The sequence below is a fragment of the Dromiciops gliroides genome, chromosome 1 (assembly GCF_019393635.1).
Source record: "Dromiciops gliroides isolate mDroGli1 chromosome 1, mDroGli1.pri, whole genome shotgun sequence".
In the NCBI taxonomy this organism is placed as follows: Eukaryota; Metazoa; Chordata; class Mammalia; order Microbiotheria; family Microbiotheriidae; genus Dromiciops; species Dromiciops gliroides.
The window spans coordinates 86,595,974-86,615,752 of NC_057861.1; the positions used below are offsets into that span (position 1 = coordinate 86,595,974).

The window sequence follows — 19,779 nt, forward strand, 5'->3', positions numbered from 1 at the left end:
AGATGACTTGATCCCATCTAATTAAATACATAGTGCTTCACAGTGTCAAAGGAAGGTAGTTATTGATACATTCAGATTTATCAGTGCTAATATGATAGTCTTGGGACACGAACCCAGACAAACAACTCCAGATATAGATCACTTAACCAGGCCATCTATCCAGGTATCAACTCATGGGCTGAGCAGACATTATTACTCCATTACTATCAACTATAAAAAGAATGTGCTAGAACAGAAGATGTGGCTAAATTTGCATGAGAAGAATTGGATGGCAAGTTTGATACTTCGAGACTGTAGTGTACATTGTAAACTCAATGAATCAGTAGTAAAGAAGATGATGGCATTAGCTAAGACTTAGAATAAGGCAGTAGAAGAACCAGATAAGATGACACCTAAACAGTTATCAATGAAGAATGTTGGCCCACAGGAGCCAAGGCATCATTTGGAAGAACATGTGGTTGTGCTTTTGACCTTAAATATTGTCCAGTGTTTAGCAGCTTTGTTGGATACTATTGTAATTCAAAGAAGAAACAGCAGAAAACTGTTAATGATACTTTCAATATACAGTTGCCAAAGGTGTATTTGGTTAAGTGGAAGACATCTGCCATCATTTGCGGTTCACAAGCAGCATTGGAACACCTTAGGGTCTCTCTTGTGCAGTTACTTCTGTTTCTTTAGGTTAGGATCTTTACAGATTCTAAAGTAGGAGAAGAATACATCAAAGTGGACATATTTCAGTGTCATCATTTAATGTTTGAAGAAATCAATAGTACATATATATTTTTATCGTTACTACGTAATAAAAATACATTTACAAAAAAACCCAAACCTTCATCTTCCCCAAGTAGCTTGTTTTTTTTGGTTTTGTTTTTTTGCAGGGCAGTGAGGGTTAAGTGACTTGCCCAGGGTCACACAGCTAGTAAGTGTCAAGTGTCTGAGACCAGATTTGAACTCAGGTCCTCCTGAATCCAGGGCCGGTGTTTTATCCACTACGCCACCTAGCTGCCCCACCCCCCCAACGTAGCTTGTTGGCAAAAAAAGCCCCTTTCTTTGACCCCAGTATTTTCAATATTTTCTTGGTAATGCTCAATGGCTGCAAATCAAGGAATGTTAGGCTCCCAGAAGAATGAAATTGCTAAAGAACTTAAAGGGGGCATGGTGGGTCTAAGCAGTCTGCAGCATATTACCAGTGGCGAATGGCAAGTGATAAATGACAAAATATTAACAAGGGTATATGTCTGACTGGAAAAGGTAATGACTGGTTGTTAAGATTCACAACTGAGATATGGGTAGTTTGAGTATTATGATGCCCTAGAAATAGCAAAAGAATGCAATGAAGGCCTGCACTGTGTTGCGCAGATCATCTAAACTATAAATCAAGCCTCCTAAGTGATTACCCCAGAATCTGTGAAAACAAGGTTGGTATTCTGTGCCTTATAATCGCCCAAAATCATTTTAAGCTTGTTGCTTTCATATAGCTAATAGCTAATAATGGCTAACTTTATATAGTGTTTTCAGTTGAACAAAGTGCAATACATATATGATTTCATTCTATTCACACAACACCCCTGGGAGGTGGGTGCTGTTATTATCCTCATTTTTTAGATGAGAAAACTGAGGGTGACAGAGTTTACCCAGAGTCACAGAACTAATAAGTGCCCAAGGCAGGATTTTCATGTCTTCCTCACTGGAAGTCCAATGTTCTGGCCATGATGACACTTAGTAGCATCTAATCCATGAGAGGCTTGTTTATCTGAATCATTGTACTCTAGTCCAGGGGTCAGCAAACTCTGGTCACAACAGGCATTGGACAGGATTTGGACTGGGACTGGGGTTTGCCAACTCTTGCTCTGGTCTGTCCAGCAAAACTTGAACCTTTCTTCTTTAAGAGTAATGTTGTAACATTGTTGTGAAACAGAAAGAAAAGGGGCATGCCTCAAAAATTATATAAAATTAAGTATATCGGGGGCAGCTAGGTGGTGCAGTGGATAAAGCACTGCCCCTGGATTCAGGAGGACCTGAGTTCAAATCTGACCTCAGACCCTTGACACTTACTAGCTGTGTGACCCTGGGCAAGTCACTTAACTCTCATTGCCCTGCCAAAAAAACAAAACAACTTTAAAATTAAGTATATTTTCCTAAATTAGCTGTGCTTTGTCTTTGCCCCAGGATACAATATTAGTTAAGGTTTGGGAAATTGTCTTCCAGCCAAAGTGAAAAACTCTCTGTCCCCTGAACCTGTCCTGTACTTTCCCACCTCTGCTCATGGTCTTCTCTTTGCCTAGAATGCTTCAACCTCTTTCAGTTTCTGCCCTTTGCCGCACCCCCTCCCCCCCATCCCCCAAGACTTTTTCAAATGCTGCTTCTTCCATGATGCTTACTCTGATCTCTGGTCTCTGTCTCTTGTCTCTCTTTCATCTGGTTGAAGAATAATATTTGACTATTATGCTTAAGGTTTGAAGAGAGCTAGCTTCTCATTACCTAGATGAAGCATAGGCTCAGAGAGATCATGAATTGTACGTGTATCAATATCAGAGACGGGATTTGAACACAGGTTTCAGCTTTCTCCAAGTTCATTGCTTATTCCACTGTACAGTGCTGCTGTCTCATAACACTCTATGCTTCTCATCTTAATCTAATTTGTAAGGTGTTTATTTGTGTTCAAGGATTGCCTCGGGTATTAGGCTCTGTGAACCTGTGCAAGCCATTTATTTGCAGTCTGTGCCTCATGGTCCTCATCTGTAAAATGGTGATAAGAATAACTTTTACGTCACAGGGTTGTGTAATGTGTACTTTTCAAACCTTAAAGCACTATATAAATGTTAGCTGTTATTATTAGCTATTATTTTTATCAGATTGAACACTACATCCAGAGCCTGGAAGTCTTATTCAAATCCTACTTCTGATACCAGGGTGGTATGTGTGTGTGTGTTTGTGTATGTGAGTATGAAACTCTCTGTACCTTAGTTTCTTTGTCTATAAAATGGGAATAATAGCACCTGCCTCCCAGTGTTCTTGTGAGGATAAAATGAAATGATATTTTTAAAGTGCATATTTTAAAGTGCAAATCTTAAAGAGCTATATAAATGCCAACTGTTACTTATGTTTTATCTCTCTGACTAAACTTAGTTCTGGGAGGTTGGGGATTGTGTATTATATATCATTGTGCTCCTGGCAGTACTGAGTAAAGTTATTGTACTGAACCAATAGTTGTAGAAAGATCTTAAATTGGTTACCAAAAGATTATAGTCTTTTTCAGTAGTCAATAAACATTAAACACCTTCTATATACTGGGCACCATGCTAGGCCCTAAGGATACAGGTAAGAAAAATCATGACAACCCTTGCCCTCGTGGAGCTAATGCGGAAAAAGGGGCAGAATTGGAGATGAAACATATTGGGGTAGAAAGTGCCCTGAGGGGGGAACTCAAGAGACTTCAGGCTTAGTCGAGCATTGACAATATAACTTTGGGCAAATGATTGTTCTCAGGTTTTATGTGTGAAATGAGTAGATTGGACTAAATGAGCTCTTAGATTCTACCTAGTATGAAGACTTTTATAACACTAAGGTGTCCTTAACACAGTACATTTGAATTTTCATTGTGACTGGTATATATGCTTATGTTATGAGTGCTGAAGGTGAGATCTGAAAAAATAATACAAGAAAGTTCCATTTGATACATGACTTTGAGAGACAGTATTAAGTTTGCAGTATCTTTTTTTCCACTTTAAATTTTTAAAAACTTGTTTTAATTAGCAAAAATCCATCTTATAACCCTCCTCCCTGAAATCTCCCCCTCTTCCTCTGTTGAGAACAAAAAGAAAACCAAAACCCATTCTTTTAAATTTTTTTAAGCAATAAACATTTTTATTTAAAGTTTGAGTTCCAAATTCTCTCTCTCCTTCCCTACCTCCCCTCCCCTTTTCTTGAAGCAGTAAGCAATCAGATATAGGTTATACATATGCATTTATGTAAAACATTATCATATTAGTAATTTTGTCTAAGAAAACTTGAATAAAAGAAAAAAATGAAAGAAAGTGAAAAATAGCATGCTTCAGTCTGTCTTCAATCAATATCAGTTCTTTCTTTGGAGATGGGTAGTATGGTTCATCATTAGTCCTTTGGGATTGTTTTAGATCATTGTATTCCTGAGAATAGTTAAGTTATTCACAGTTCTTCATCAAACAATATTGCTGTCTCTGTGGTTCTCTTGGTTCTGTTCACTTCACTATACATCAGTTCACACAAGTCTTTCCAGGCCTTTCTGAAATCATCTTGTTTGTAATTTCTTATAGCACAATAATATTCCATCACCATCATATACCACAGCTTGTTTAGCCATTCCCCAGTGGATGGACATTCCCTTTATTTCCACTTTTTAGCTACTACAAAAAGAGCTGCTATAAATATTTTTGTTCAAATAGGTCTTTTTCTCTTTTTTGGGGATGTCATTGTTATATAAACCTAGCAGGGGTATTGCTGGATCAAAGGGTATACACAGTTTGATAGCCTTTTGGGCATAGCTTCAAATTGCTCTCCACAATGGCAAAACCCATTATTAACATGTGTAGTTAATCAGACACATTTCCACACTGGCCATGTCCATATTTTTCCCCTCTAATTCTGCACTTTCTTTTATCAAAGAAGTGGTTAGCCTTTTGTGTCCTTAGTCTTCTGGAATGCTTGTAGGCCATTAAACTGATCTGAGTTCCCAGTTCTTTCAAACTTGTTTTTACCATATTGTGTTCATTGTATCAGTTGTTCTCCTGGTTCTGTTCACTTCACTCTACATCAGTTCATCCAATATTCTCAGGTTTCTGTGAAGTAATCCTCCTTATCATTTCTTATAGCACAGTAGTGCTCCAATTTATAGCAACCCTTTCAGATTCTGATTCTTTGCCACCACAAAAAGAGTTATAAATGTTTTTTACATCCTTGGAGTTTGTTTTGCTTAAGATGAATTCCTCCCTTAATCTATTCTCTCTCTTATTCCTTCTCACCTTTTATCCACTTTCTCTCCAGTTTCTCTGTTGAGTAAAATACATTTCTTGCTTCTCTTCACCCATGGCATTCCATCTCTTGACTCTGTATTTTTTTCATTGGCTTCTGTACCCTGTGCCTGTAAGGCTCTCCCTCCTCATCTACACCTTCTGCCTTCCTTTAAGATTGAACTCAAATTCACCTTCTTTTCTTTTCTGCCTTACTGCTATCACCTTCCTTCTGGGATTACCACCAGTTTAGACTGCATATATCTTGTATGTACCTAGTTGATTGCATGTTGTTTCCTCGTTAGAATGTGAGCTTCTTGAAGGCAGGGGTCATTCTTACCTTTCTTTGTATCTCTAGTACTTGGCACAGTGCCTGGAACATAGTAAGTGCCCAATGAATGTTAACTGACAAACACTGTGGATTTTCCCACTACATGTCAGCCTGGATAATACGTACTCTTTAGATACCTTTTTTTCTTTGTGGTTAGTTATGCTAAACTCTTTAAAACTATTAAGGATATCAAGGCACTCTACTATGTGCCAGGGCTTAGTGTAGTCATTACAGTGTCATCTGCAAACAGAAACATCCACAGTGAATTTCCTTTCGAGTTCCACTGTGCCATCCTTTATTACAGTTGCAACTTCCTTTGGTGATTAATTGCAAAATTGGGAAGAACTCCAGGAGTCAAACTTTTACTCAAAGCATAGAGTCCATCTCCAGTCTCTCTGACAAGTTGTATCCAGTCATTATGTGAAGACCTTCAGTGCTGGAGAACTCACTACTTGTGGAGGCAACCCACTCCATTTTTAGATAGTTCAGATTACTAAGATGTCTTATGTTTTTCTTTCTAGTAAGGTCCTACACTCTGCACAAAAGCTCTATTCCTCGTGTATGATGGATGTGATCCTCAGTTTTGCAGGGTTATTCTAGTGGAACACATGTTCTGCTATAAAAAAAGGTGCCTGAGAAAATATTAAAATTACTGACCCATTTGTCTACTTTCTCATCATCTATAAAATCTTTATGGGAATAATAAGCACATATATGGAAGATATACTTAATAAAGTTATGAGAAGGGAACAAGCAGGAGTTCTGATGATGATATTCTACAGTTGACCATGAACTACGGTCATATAATTCACTGAAAATACAGAGAAAATAAAACCTGGTAATATTACTTATTCAAATTTTTTTTTTTTGGTGGGGCAATGAGGGTTAAGTGACTTGCCCAGGGTCACACAGCTAGTAAGTGTCAAGTGTCTGAGGCTGGATTTGAACTCAGGTCCTCCTGAATCCAAGGCCAGTGCTTTATCCACTGCATCACCTAGCTGCCCTAGAAATACTACTTATTAACAGGAAAAAAAAGCATTTAATCTAGTAAAGCAAAAATACTGCCTTATAAGCTTTTCTTCATCAATATTTCTTTCATGTTTATGTTACACTCATAAGATTCCTGGAAAGACACAATAGAAATAACTTTGACTTTTTGATTAGTACTACTAAAGTAGAGGCAGCCTGGTGTAGTGGATGGGAAGTTGTCCTTGGAGACCTGGGTTACAGTCCTATCTTTGACATACCCTGGTTCTGTAACATTAGGCAATTAACCTAACTAAAACTATAAATTGCAGAGAAGTTGCTGACCTGAATGTTAGAGGAAATTCCTTAGAAGAAATTACTTATATCTACAAAATCACAGGTCTACCCCCCTATCCCTCCCCTACTTTCTATCAATTGGTAAAATAGAGCTATATACTCAACAGAAGTATTTGCCACTGTCATGGAGGACATGGAGGGTCGAGTCCAAATTGAAAGGGAATTCCTTGTAGATGTTCCTATTGCTAATGACATTGTAATGATTCTACTAATCCTTAGAACATTGTAGATCCTCTGTATATCCATAGTCATTCAAAAAAGTTTGGCTTAACTATTCACACAGAAAAAAATGTAGTTAAAGAGTACTTATTCTCCAGGCTGATATGCAGTTTAGATGACCATAGTATTTGTTATTCAATACATATATATTGTACAATATCCCATATGAACAATGAGTTGACTAGGAAGCCTAGGATTGAATAGTAGGAAGAGAATAAGCTTCACTGTACTTGAAAAATCATGCTACACTTTTAACTTCAAGCTTCTCTTTTTCCTAAATTCAGCAAGACTGAAACTGAACTCATTATTCCCCACCCCTTTCCAACCCCCCTCCCCATCACTTCTTTCCCCCCTCCATTATTGTTGAGGATACCATTATCGTTTTAGTCACCCCAGCTTGCAATCTAGGTGTCATCCTTCATTTCTTACTCTCTTTCACCCCCATGTCCAATCTGTTGCCAAGGCCTGTCAATTTTATTTTTGTCACATGTCTCACATATGGCCCCTTCTCTCCTCTGACACTGTCCTGACTCAGGTGCTGGCTCTCATCACCTCACACCTGGACTATTGATATAGCCTGCTGATGGGGTTCTCTGCAGTGTCTCCCCTTACTCCAGTCCATCTTTCACTCACCTGTCAACATGTTCTTAATAACCTGCCCATGGCACCCTCCTATTCAATAATCCCTAGTGACTTTTCACCACCTCCAGGATCAAATAAAATCCTCTGTTTGGCAAAAGCACTTCCTAACCTGCCCCTCCCCCTTTTCTCCTCTTACAGCTAATCCTCCCCTTCCCAGGTTCTTTAATGCTTATCACTTGATTCTCTCACAATCACAGAATCTATGGCTGGAAGTGACTGTAGAGATTTCTAAACCCAAATGAAAACAGGAATCCTTTCTCCAACATTGTTGAGAAATAGCTATCCAGCTTCACCTCAAATAGGTTCAGTAGAAGAGAAGTTTTATTTTGTGGCATCGAATTTCACTTTTGGACAGCTCTAAATGTCATAAAGATTTTTCTTGCATTCAACTAAAAGCTGTCTCTTTGCAAGTCCTTGCAAATTCTGCCCTCTGGGGATGAACAGAATGACTAACCCTTCTACCTGAAACTGCTTCAAGTACCTGAAAGCCACTGTTACAGGGACACTTCCCTTTAGTCTTGTCTTCCCTGTGTATAACAGTTTTTATACAGTTTGCATGAGGCAAGATTTATAATTTTTTTTTTTTTTTGCCATCTTGCTTTTCAAAAGGAAAGATGAAAACGTAAGTATTTAGGCATCTAAGCGGTACAGTGCATAGAGTGCTGGGCTTGGAGTCAGGAAGCCTGAGTTCAAATTCTGCCTCATTCAATCACTAAATATCTATTAAATGTTTACTATGTGTCAGGTACTCTGCTGAACCCTTATTCATTTGTCACCATGGGCAAGTCACTTATATTCCATGCCTTGGTTTCTTCATCTGTAAAATGGGGATAATGGCATCTGTCTCCCAGAATTTGTATAAGGATCAAATGTTCTTACATGTAAAGTGCTTTGTGAACCGTAACCAGCTATTTAGATGTTAGCTGCTATTATTAATTATTATTATTATTATAAATACATCTTTTTGTAAATTTACTAGGGGAGTTTATGTTTGGAAAGACTCCTGGTGAGTCAATGTATAAGAAGATGAATCTTTTTGTAGAATGTCAAGCCACACACATATATTGTGAGTCTGGATTTGTGGGATCCTCATTATTTACTTACCATGATATGACATGCTGCTGTTCTAAGAATAGAACTTCTTTTCTCATTCTCTTGATCCAGAATAAGATACTTATACTTATTTTTTCTTTCTTTGGCCGATAGCCAGTTTTCAGCTCATTGAGACAAATTTCCTCCTTTCTCTGTGTTGCAATTATTAATGTGTGACACATTTCATAGCATACTTGGTAAGAACTGAATTGCATATGGTGATATTCTCTTCCTCATTTTCTAAACATTAATATCATCGGAGGATTTTAGCAAGCTGGTCAGTTGTAAATCCTAGGTAGAAATTAGGTTTTTGTTCCTTATCTTTCAAATTCCTATTGTTGTAGAGCATGAATCAGGAGCCAAGTGTGAATCCAGGTTTTCCCATTTTTATTTACCAGGTATATGATCTTTGACCAATCATTTTACTGCTCAGAACTTCACTTACCTTGTTTATAAAATGAGGATAATCATACTTCATTTATATGTTGTATAGGATTTTAAAATAAAATTCAATAGATCAATTCAATAGTTATTAAATAGATCCAAAAAAAATTAAGCACTTTGTATCTTCATATACCTTGGTAAATCTGGGGTGGGGGGCGGGTTGGGAGGGGAAGGAACAATCACCCAGTTCCTTTTTTTAATGGAGCATAAATCTGTGATCAGATAAAAAAATACGCTGATAAATAAATGCAAGATAATTGGAAGAAGGAGAGAACACTAACCACTGTAGGGAAATGGGGGATAGCCTATGCAATGAAACAGAGAAGGGAGGTAGAATGTAAAATTTGGGGAGCAGTTTGTAGGCCAGTTTAATTGGTAAGTAGATTGATGTGAAATAGGACTTGAGAAGTAGGCTGGGACCAGACAGTGGAGGGCTTTAAATGTCAGACTGAAGAATTTTTATTTTATCCTAGGGACAGTAGAGAGCAACTGAACATTTTCAAGCAGGGCATGACATTGTCAAATCTAGGTTTTGGAAAGAGTCTTTTGTCATCTTTGTCAGATTTGGGCTTTGGAAAGATTATTTTGGAAGCTTTGTGGACAGGGGAGAGACTGTCAACAGAGAGGCCAATTAGAAGACTGTTGTTGTCTAGACTAGAGATGATGATGACCTAAAGTATGATCAAAGCTTTGTGGAAAGCAGTAAAGATAGAGGACAATAGATTGAGAGGCTTAAGGTCAAATATAGAATTTTAAGGAAGTAAGTCCTATAGACTCAGCTAGGTGGAGCAGTGGCTAGAGCACTAGGCTTGGAGTCAGGAAGACCTGAATTCAAATCCTGCCTGAATCACTGTTCTAGCTGTGTGACCCTGGGCAAGTCACTTAACCTCTGTTTGCCTTAATCCAGTGAAGAAGGAAATGGCAAACCACTCTAGTATCTTTGCCAAGAAAACTTGATGGACAGTATTGGGGTGCTGTGGTCCACAGAATCATGAAGAATCAGGATTGAACAACAACAAAATCCTATAAAGTACTCATTGGGGACTGTCCTAGCATCTGGTGGGACATTCCCTCCTCTTGGGAATTCAGAACTTTTGATAGGTTTCTAGTGGTTTGCACTGTTTAAAGTTATGAAATAATTCCAGTTATCACTTCTCTTTCCACTGGTTCAACAAATTCAGCAAATAGTCATTAGTTACATTATACAGCAGGTACTTTGCTTTGTGCTGGCTGTATAATGATAACAAATTACAATGTTCTTACAGTCATGGAACTTATACATTAAGAGCTTATAAAACATAACATGTGCACATCAATATGAGAGAAAGCTGACTAAATGGTATTTTTAATGGAGTTAATACACCATATGGTTTATTTTTGCCTCATATCAGTTCAATTCAGTGAAAACTTATTAATCACAGAGAACTATGCTGGGGACTGAAGAAGATAGAAAAATAAAAAACTTTAACACCTGTACGATAGAAACTTGCAATCTAGTTTTGTTGTTGTTGTCATTGTTTCAGTCATGTCTGACTCTTTGTGACCCTGTTTGGGGTTTTCTTGGCAAAGATACTGGAGTGGTTTACCATTTCCTTCTTCAGATCATTTTACAGCTGAGGAACTTCAGCAAGCAGGGTTAAATGACTTGCCCAGAGTCACAGCTAGTGAGTGTCTGAGTTTGGATTTTTTTGTGGGGGGTGTGTGTGGCAATGAGGGTTAAGTGACTTGCCCAGGGTCACACAGCTAATAAGTGACAAGTGTCTGAAGCTGATTTGAACTCAGGTCCTCCTGAATCCAGGGCTGGTGTTTTATCCACTGCACCACCTAGCTTCCCTCTTGAGTTTGAACTTGAACTCAGGTCTTCCTGACTCCAGGCCCAGTGCACTGTTTACTGTGCCATCTGGCTGCATTCTAATAGTGGGAAGCAGTATATGCACAGTTCATTATGATACAAAGTGGAGAGTTTTAAGTGAATTACATAGGTACAAAACAAGTACCCTAGAAAGGTTGTGGATGGGGAGAACATTTCTGATTTTAGAAACATGGGTCAAGTAAAGGTACTTAGAGGAAGTAGCATTTGAATTATGATTTGAAGTGTGGTTAGGATTTCATTAGGCTGGAGATGTTAGGAGAAGGTATTCCAGGTGAAAGTCTCAACAAAGCAAGAGAAGTGAGATGGCATTGTGACTTACATGTGATATAGTTTGGCTAGAGAATTCATTACATCGATTAATTTCATGTATGAAACATTTGGATCAACAAATTAAGAATCAAATAAGCAAAAGTATTTTGTTTGAATTCCTCTCAATAAATTTGCTTTCTGATTTACATGACTCTTCACTAATTAGTGTTCTAATCTTGCTTTACTCGATTCCAATTAAATATAACATTTAGAAGAGTGTTACTTGATTCTATTTTTAAGCCCTTTAAAAATGCCAACAGTTTCCATATTGAACTTCTAAAAATAACTTATCTTTGAAAACATTATTCTTCAAACTGTGTGTTACTGCTAGCATAATTATATACCAAATGTGGTCTTATTTGTTCTAAATTAGCATTGATTCATATTTCCAGCATCTTAGGTCTTTTAATGGCAATCCCAACAAATGTTTATTCTTAATTTATGATACTTCAAATATTAAATATGATTAAATGACATTTTACACAAATGATCAAATAGGAGTAGGTACTCATGTTCACTTACTATGTTGCTTTTCTTCCTGATCATACTTAAAGAGTCTAATGTAGGGGCAGCTAGGTGGCGCAGTGGATGGAGCACCGGCCCTGGAGTCAGGAGTACCTGAGTTCAAATCCGGCCTCAGACACTTAACACTTACTAGCTGGGTGACCCTGGGCAAGTCACTTAACCCCAATTGCCTCACTAAAAAAAAAAAAAAAGAGTCTAATGTACTATTCCTTTAAATGCTTCTTGTATCCCTGAATTCTATGATTATGGTAGGTCAGAGTCAGAATCATTCATCTACTTTATCTAATTAATAATTAATTTAATATTTCTTAAGTATCTCCTATGCACAGTGCCTTGTGCTTAGCCCTTGTGGAGCTGCTCTGAGGGAGTTTACAATCTAGTATATACAGAAAGTATCAAAGGGGAGGAAGCTCTTTAAAGCCAGTACGTCAGGTTATTACACATCAGTCTGCCATGTGACGATATCATTTCATAAAATTATAGGACCTTTTACCTTCAGTGATCTTCCAAGGTCTTCCCAAGTACTTTATGAGACGTGAATCCCTCTAATAATAGCCTTTCTCTGCTTGAACATGTTTAGTGACAGAGATTGACTGTTCACAAGTCAGCCATTTGTGTCTTTGTTAAAAATCTTTAGTTGTATTTAGAGCTGAAATCTGAGTCCTTGCACTTGGCTCTAGTTCTCTTCCTTATGTCTAAGTATTGATAATTCTTCTTTACCATCCTGTTCAGTGGTAGTAATCATGTCCCTTTTAAACCTTCTCAAAGTCTTTGGGTTTTGGTCTGAAGGTATACTCAATCGATGGAATTATTTTGACTGAGAATACCTCATTTTGAAATCCCCTTTTATATTTTTAAGTGATAGCAATGGTCCACATGTTTTCTCAAGTATAGTCTTAAGAACCTTTGGAGCTATTTATGGTACTTAGTTATATATCATGGATATTCAGCTGAAGTCATGGGTTGGATTCTCATTTGGGCCAGTAAGGTTCAGTTTGTCCTTTAACCATTCACTGCATTTTTTCCTCCCAACATTCATCCTACAAATCCAGGTTGTTGGGGAGTCGTCAGTCCTGAGAAATATGAGAGAATTAGCACATGTCTATAACTACTATTCAAAAAGCAACCCAGGGTGCACACGCTCTGTTGAATGTTGATTCTGTAATACTATGTTTACACATAAAGGGTACCATGATAATATATGGTGTTATAGCTTGCCTCAAAAAACATTAATCCACCTATAATCAATAAACATTTATTAGTACCTATCGTACACTTTTGTTATTATGTGATTTTGTTAGGTTGAGGGCAGCTCAATGGGCACAGTGGATAGAGCTGTTGTCCTAGAGTCAGGAAGACCTGAGTTCAAATTCAGCTTCAGACACTTAATGGCTCTGTAACCCTGGGCAGGTCACTTAACCCTGTTTGACTCAGTTTCCTCATCTTCAGAGTGAGCTGGAGAAGGAAATGGCAAACCACTCTAGTATCTTTGCCAAGAAAACTCTTAATGGGGTCATGAAGAATCGGACATAACTGCAAAATGACTGAACAACAACTAAGGATACCAAGACAAAATAATGGATACCCCTTGATCTCAAGGAGTTTATAGGATGTCAAGGAAGCAGTAGGTACATAGAGAAGAGAATAAAAAGTATGCAAAGTAAATACAGGGTAATTTCTGGAAGTAGGGAACAACTGGTGGCAGGGGTGGGCAGGGTGTGAATGGGGCAGGGAGAAGACAGGTAAGCCTTCATATAGGATGTGACAGATGGAGACATGAGAAGGGAGTATACTCAGCATGACAGATACAGCATGTGAGCATATATAAAGGTTTGGAGATGAGATAGAATATACAAAGACATATAGATAGGAGATAACATGTTGTATAGGAACAGTAAAAAGTAGGTGTTTTTTTTCACATGGGGTGTGACATGGTCAGGCTTTTATTTGAGTATTTGCTGTATAGGGTTTGTAAAGGGTAATGAGGTGCAGTAAGCCTGCAGTTAGGCTAGATCCTTTTTAAATTTCAAAGAGATGAATTTCCTTTTGCTCCTAGAAGAAGGAAGAAAGGAAGGAAAAAAAAATGAAGGAAGGAAGGAAATAGTCATTTGTTAAGCTCATATTACATGGCAGACACTGTGCTAAGTGCTTTACAAATATTATCTTATTTAATCCTCATAACAACCCTAGAGGTAGGTGCTATAATTATCCCCATTTTACACTTGAGGAAACTGAGGCAGACAGAGATTAACTTGCTCAGGGTCACAAAGCTAGTAAGTGTCTGAGGCTGGATTTGAACTCTGGTCTACTAGCATTCTACCCGTTATGCTAACTAGGGAGCCACTGACGCTTTTTAAGTGAGTAACATGGGTTGACCTGTGCTTTAGGGATATCATTATTGAAGTTATATGTGGGATGGACTGGAGAGGATAAAGACTGGAAACAGAAAAATTAGGAGTTCACTACAGTGGCCTAGGTGAGAGTCGGTGAGGGATTGAATTTAGGAAGTGGTTGTGTGGATGGAGCAGAGGTGGCATATACAAAGAGATGTATGGGAAGAAACCCCAAGACCTGGGAACTGATTGAGTGTGTAAAGTCAGGGAGAATGAAGGGTTTAGGATGACTACAAAGTTTTGAAGCTGGGTAAATGGAAGGATGGTAATGCCTTTAGAAGAAATAGGGAAATTAGGAAGAGGGTTCAGTTTGGGGGAAAAGATAAAGTTGTGTTTTGAACATGTTGAATTGGAGATATCTGTGGGATGTGTGCGTGGAAGGAAGCTGTAGAAGTTGGTGGTGTTGAGGAGAGATCTGCATGTGTAGATCTGGTAGCCTTTTTCACAGAGATGATACTTGAGCCCATAGAAGCTAATACAGTCACCAAAACAGAAGGCATAGAGAGTACAAAGAAAAGATGCCAGCACAGATACTTTGGGCACACCCACAATTAGGGGATGGGACACTGATCATGCTAAGCACAGAAGATCCAGCAGGTAGCTGCACTTACATTGCTCTGTATGATGGCTTCTATCTCGTGGCTTGTATCTGTTCTACCATTAGTAACTTTTAAGTTAGTTCTTATGGCATTACCTTGATTTATGTTATTATATAGCCCTTCATGTAGCTTTTTTTCCCCCGACTGGGTGTGATGGGAAAAAATAATCAAACTTAAAATAAAAAGACCCAGGGGGCAGCTAGGTGGCGCAGTGGATAAAGCACTGGCCTTGGATTCAGGAGGACCTGAGTTCAACTCCGGCCTCAGACACTTGACACATACTAGCTGTGTGATCCTGGGCAAGTCACTTAACTCCCATTGCCCAGACCCCCCCCCCCCCAAAAAAAAAAAGACCCACGTGTGAATTATTTCTTTTCTACTTGCCATGTGAGGTCTTAGTCAAGGTGATCTGGAGGTCCTTTCCAGGTCTAGCATTCTGTCATTACATAGTTGTGTCTCTGATCTTCACTTCCTCATTTGTAAAAAGGTGAACATAATCTTTTTACTATTTACCTTCTAGGGTTGTTGTGACGAAAGCATTTTGTGGTAGATACAAATGTGAGTGGTTATCATTGTCATCATTATTATCTGCTACTGTGCTAAAAGATGATTTTTCCTTTACAAGTGTAATTCTTCATCTTTAACCTGAAATTGAATGGAAAAAACAGCTCAAGTAGTTTTTTTCCCATTTGAATCAATAGGCGTGTGAAACTCTTGAACCTCCCAGCCAGCCTTCGGCCCCAGAAAATGAAAAGCTTACTGGGTCAAAACATGTCCACCAAGAGCCCCTTCATTTACTCTCCAATTATTGCACATAACCGTGGAGAAGAACGAAGCAAGAAAATAGGTGAGTATTTTTAGCTCTGTAAGCCATGTTTTGGAATTTGCATTTTCTTCACCCTTTTTTTTGGCTTTGATTTGAATGAAAGGTATTTGAATTTAATACTGTACATGCATTCCTTTTGTAGACTTTCTACAGTACTTTAGATGTCTAGCCAGTCTGCAAGACATTTGCATATAGAGATTTGTAAAATACATAGTAAAATTGATTTATTTCCCCTCATTTTCTTCTTTCTGCTCTCCCATTTGCTGACCTCATTAGATCCTGTGGGTTTAATTGGCATCTCTTTGCAGATGACTCCCAGAGCTCTAAATCTAGTCTTAGTCTCTTAACTCTGGCCCAAATACCACCAACTGCCTATGGACATTTCTAACTGAGTGTTTTATGGATACCTCAAATTCAACACCTCTGAGACAGAAATCATTATCTTTATCTCCCAAGTCTTAGGTTTAAAAACTTATAGTTAAAAATCTTAGTTCACAAATATTGAATGGTATAGATGTGGGTTGACAAAAACTCATGTGAAAAAAACCTATGGTTTTTTTGTTTGTTTGTTTGTTTGTTTTAGGGAGGCAATTGGGGTTAAGTGATTTGCCCAGGGTCACACAGCTAGTAAGTGTTAAGTGTCTGAGGCCAGATTTGAACTCAGGTACTCCTGACTCCAGGGCCGGTGCTCTATCCACTGTACCACCTAGCTGCCCTAAACCTATGGGTTTTAGTGGGCATGGGGTGACCTGGCAGTGTGACTTGGGGGACAAACAAGTTGTCTCAGTATGTGTGAGTGAGAAGTTCAGTGCCCAGAATGAGGGATGTGGTATCCATACCTAGAATGTTGTATAGGTAGACCTACCTAGAAAGTTGTGTTCAATTCTAAACAACATATATTTGGAGGGCCATTGATAAGATGAAATTTGAGGGGGCTCAGGGAAGGCTTTCCAGAGGAATTGTCATTTAAGTTGTGTTTCAGGAGATTTGTAACATCATGGATTTAGAAATAAAAGGAGCCATTGAGACTCTCTAGTCTAACTTATTCATTTTGCAGATGAAGAAACTGAGGTACAGAGATGTTAAGTGACTTGTCCAAGGTCATGCAGACAGTAGCAAAGGCTCCTCTCCCAACTCAGTGGTGTGGCTTTCAGTCCATGGCAATTTTTTATTTTATTTTATTTTTAAAATTTTAGCGTTGTGACAGTGTGTTCAGAATGCAGTGACAGTTTCAGGAGGGGCAGGAAAGTATGAGGAATATGTTATTCCAGTTTAGATGGCAGAAAGTAGTATGAGATGTGGTTAGGAAGGTAGTGTTTCTTCAGATTGTGGTGGGCCTTCATTGATAACTTCATTTGATAACTTTGATACAGAGATCCATTAGAGCTGTGTCCTCAGGCAAGGCAAACCAAACGTTTGGGCCCAAATGTTATCATTGGCTATTTCCTCACATAATATTACTGAACCCTGTTCACCAGGTTCCTCTAATTACCCAAAGAAAAACAGAAAGAATTCCAACTTTGCTTCCCTACTCTCTAAATGAATGAAGAAATGAGACACTACTTTCCAGAATTCAGTCCCAAATTGGCAGGTTTCAGCAGAAGCACATTTAAATATGAACAATGAAGATGAGGAGGAACCCTACATTTCAGAAGTAAGGGAAATTGTTTTACACAATTCTGCAACTGTTACTCTTGGTAGAATATCCCATTTCTCAACAGAAATTTCACTTATAAGAGTGGAGTCAAGCATCTATTTGATCTGCAACCATAAGCCTTTGTTGTTATTGACTTTTCTGGACTCCTGGATAGTGAAAGGAGAAAGAGTAGCAATCTGATTGGTTGAACCTTTTCCCCCTTCATCTCTAATAGACAATAAACACTGTGTAGTTTTTTCATCTGGGTTCTTTCATTACTAAGTAATGTCTTCTTGCACATAGGATGTTTAGTAAATGGTTGTTTAATTGAATTGAATTTGTTGAATTTAGTGCCTCAGGTTTTCTTCCTTCTTACTATACATGTGCTTTATTATTTCCTTTCATTTTCATGAACTTCTTACTGCTACTACCCACTCAAATTTTCTTTGTAGTTACTTTGAGTATATTTTGCATTTACTTATATTTGGACATGTTTCTTTCCTAATAGAATGTAAGCTTTTTGAGCAGGATTGTTTTATTTTTGTCTTTGTCTCTCCATCACCTAACACAGTAACTGTCACATAATAGTCACTTGCTCATTGATTAATTGACTAATCAGTGTGCATCCTCAACTAGTTATGCTTTAGATGCCAATTGTCCCTGAATTTGATGGGGAGGGTGGTGTTAGGTATATTTTACTAAGGTAAATGGGCCCTTCACTTTGGAATAGTGGGAAAGAAAAAAATGAAAGGATTTTTTGCCCTCATGAAACTTACTATCGTATCTTTTTCTAATTATTTAATGTGTATGTTTTATTTTACATGAAGCGTATATACACCCTCAAGACTGGGCCCTTAATTTCTTCCTCTTTTGTTTTGTTCCATAGTGCTCAGGTCACACCTAATGGTCAATACAATCTGCTTATTTGACTGATTTTTTATTTGGTTAGCTACTCAAGGGAATCTGTCTGAATATCTGACTGTCTGTCTAGCTAGCTTGCTATCATCATAATCGGTAAGACAGAGTAATTTAACTATGGGACAGAAAGACAGCAGCTGCTGCCAGTAGTCCTAATGAGAGCATTAGTTTCTCTCATTCTCAGGGTGTTTGTTGCCAGCTTTTAAAAGCAGAATTAATCCTATTTTAGGGGCTGCTTTTTTCCCTTTTGATTTTTTCAATTAGTAAGCATTTCTATATTTTCTCTCCCTCCTGCTTCTCCTATCCCTCCCTTGGGAAAAAGAAGAAAAACAAAACCTTTATAACAAATATGCATAGTGAGCTAAAACAAGTTCTCACATTAGCCATGTCCAAAAATATATATGTATCTCATTTTGACTTTGAGTCTATCACCTTTCTGTCAGGGGATGGATAATATGCATGATCAGCCCTCTGGAGTCATGATTGGTAACTGCATTGATTGGTTCTTATGTCATTCAAAATTGTCTTTACAGTGTTGCTGTTATTGTATAAATCGTTCTCTTGGTTTTCTTTAGTCTGTATCCGTTCATACAAGTAGTATCCAGTCTCTGGTTTAGTACAGGACTGAAACCATCTCTTTCATAACTTTTTAATGCTACAATAATATTCCATTACATTCACCTAACATTTTACTTAGACATTTCTTGGTAGTGTACACCCCCTCAGTTTCCAGTTTTCTTTCTAATCTACCCCCCATGAAAAAAAACCCTGCACTATAAATACTATACCTGTATTTCTATATCTCTACATATTTCCTCTTTCTTTGATCTCTTTGGAATTTAGGCCTACTAGCAGTTTTGAGGTGTTTTTTTTTTGTTTGTGGGTTTTGTTTTTTTTTTTGCAGTTTTGAGGTTTTGAAGGTGATGTATGGTTTATTACTTTTAGGGATAAATCTAAATTGCTTTCCATGATGGCTAAAGCAATTCATGCTCCACCAACAGAATTTTAATATTCCTGTTTTCCTGTAGCCCCTCCAACATTTTTCAGTGATCTTTTTGGAATCTTTGCCAATCTTTTGGCATTTGAGTGGAAACTCAATAGTTGCTTTAATTTGCATTTAGTGATTGGGAACATTTTTTCACATGGCTATTAATAGCTATAATTTCATCTTTTGAAAACTGCCTATTTATACTTTGACCTAGGTATTTCCTAAATTTGGGAGCTGTTTGTTGACAGGAAGAAGAGTAGAGAGCAGGTTTCACCTTAGACGTGGTTGAGCCATGTGACTGTGGAGTCTGGGTACCTGAGTGGTTTACCATAGTTCTCTGTATTTGTTTTTCTTTAATCCATGCCCCTGATTACAGTCTTTTGTAGCGGTCTGTACTATAAGCTTTTTAAAATGTACCTCAAAGCGGGGTTGGTCAATGAGGTCCCTATGTCATAAGGTTGGCAATAGCTGTGTCTTTGACAACCCTTTTTTAGACCTACCCTTTTCTCTCAGTTTGTTTGTGTCAGACTTCTGGCAATCAGAAGTCTCTGAACCCTGACACCATATCTAAACACATACAACTTTTGCCTTAAAAACTTATTCAGAGATCTAAATTGAAATCAATCTAAAGATGATGCAAATATACATGATTGCTCATTTAAATCCCAGGTTG

General features: G+C 38.0%; 1 protein-coding gene across 1 annotated transcript in view; it reads left to right on the forward strand.

The window, feature by feature from the left end:
• Nucleotides 1-19,779, forward strand: part of TRAPPC9 (trafficking protein particle complex subunit 9) — a 994,996-nt gene that overhangs the window by 161,699 nt on the left and 813,518 nt on the right. The window contains 1 exon segment of the mRNA XM_043975265.1: nucleotides 15,440-15,585. Within this exon segment, the coding sequence (XP_043831200.1) occupies nucleotides 15,440-15,585 (146 nt within the window).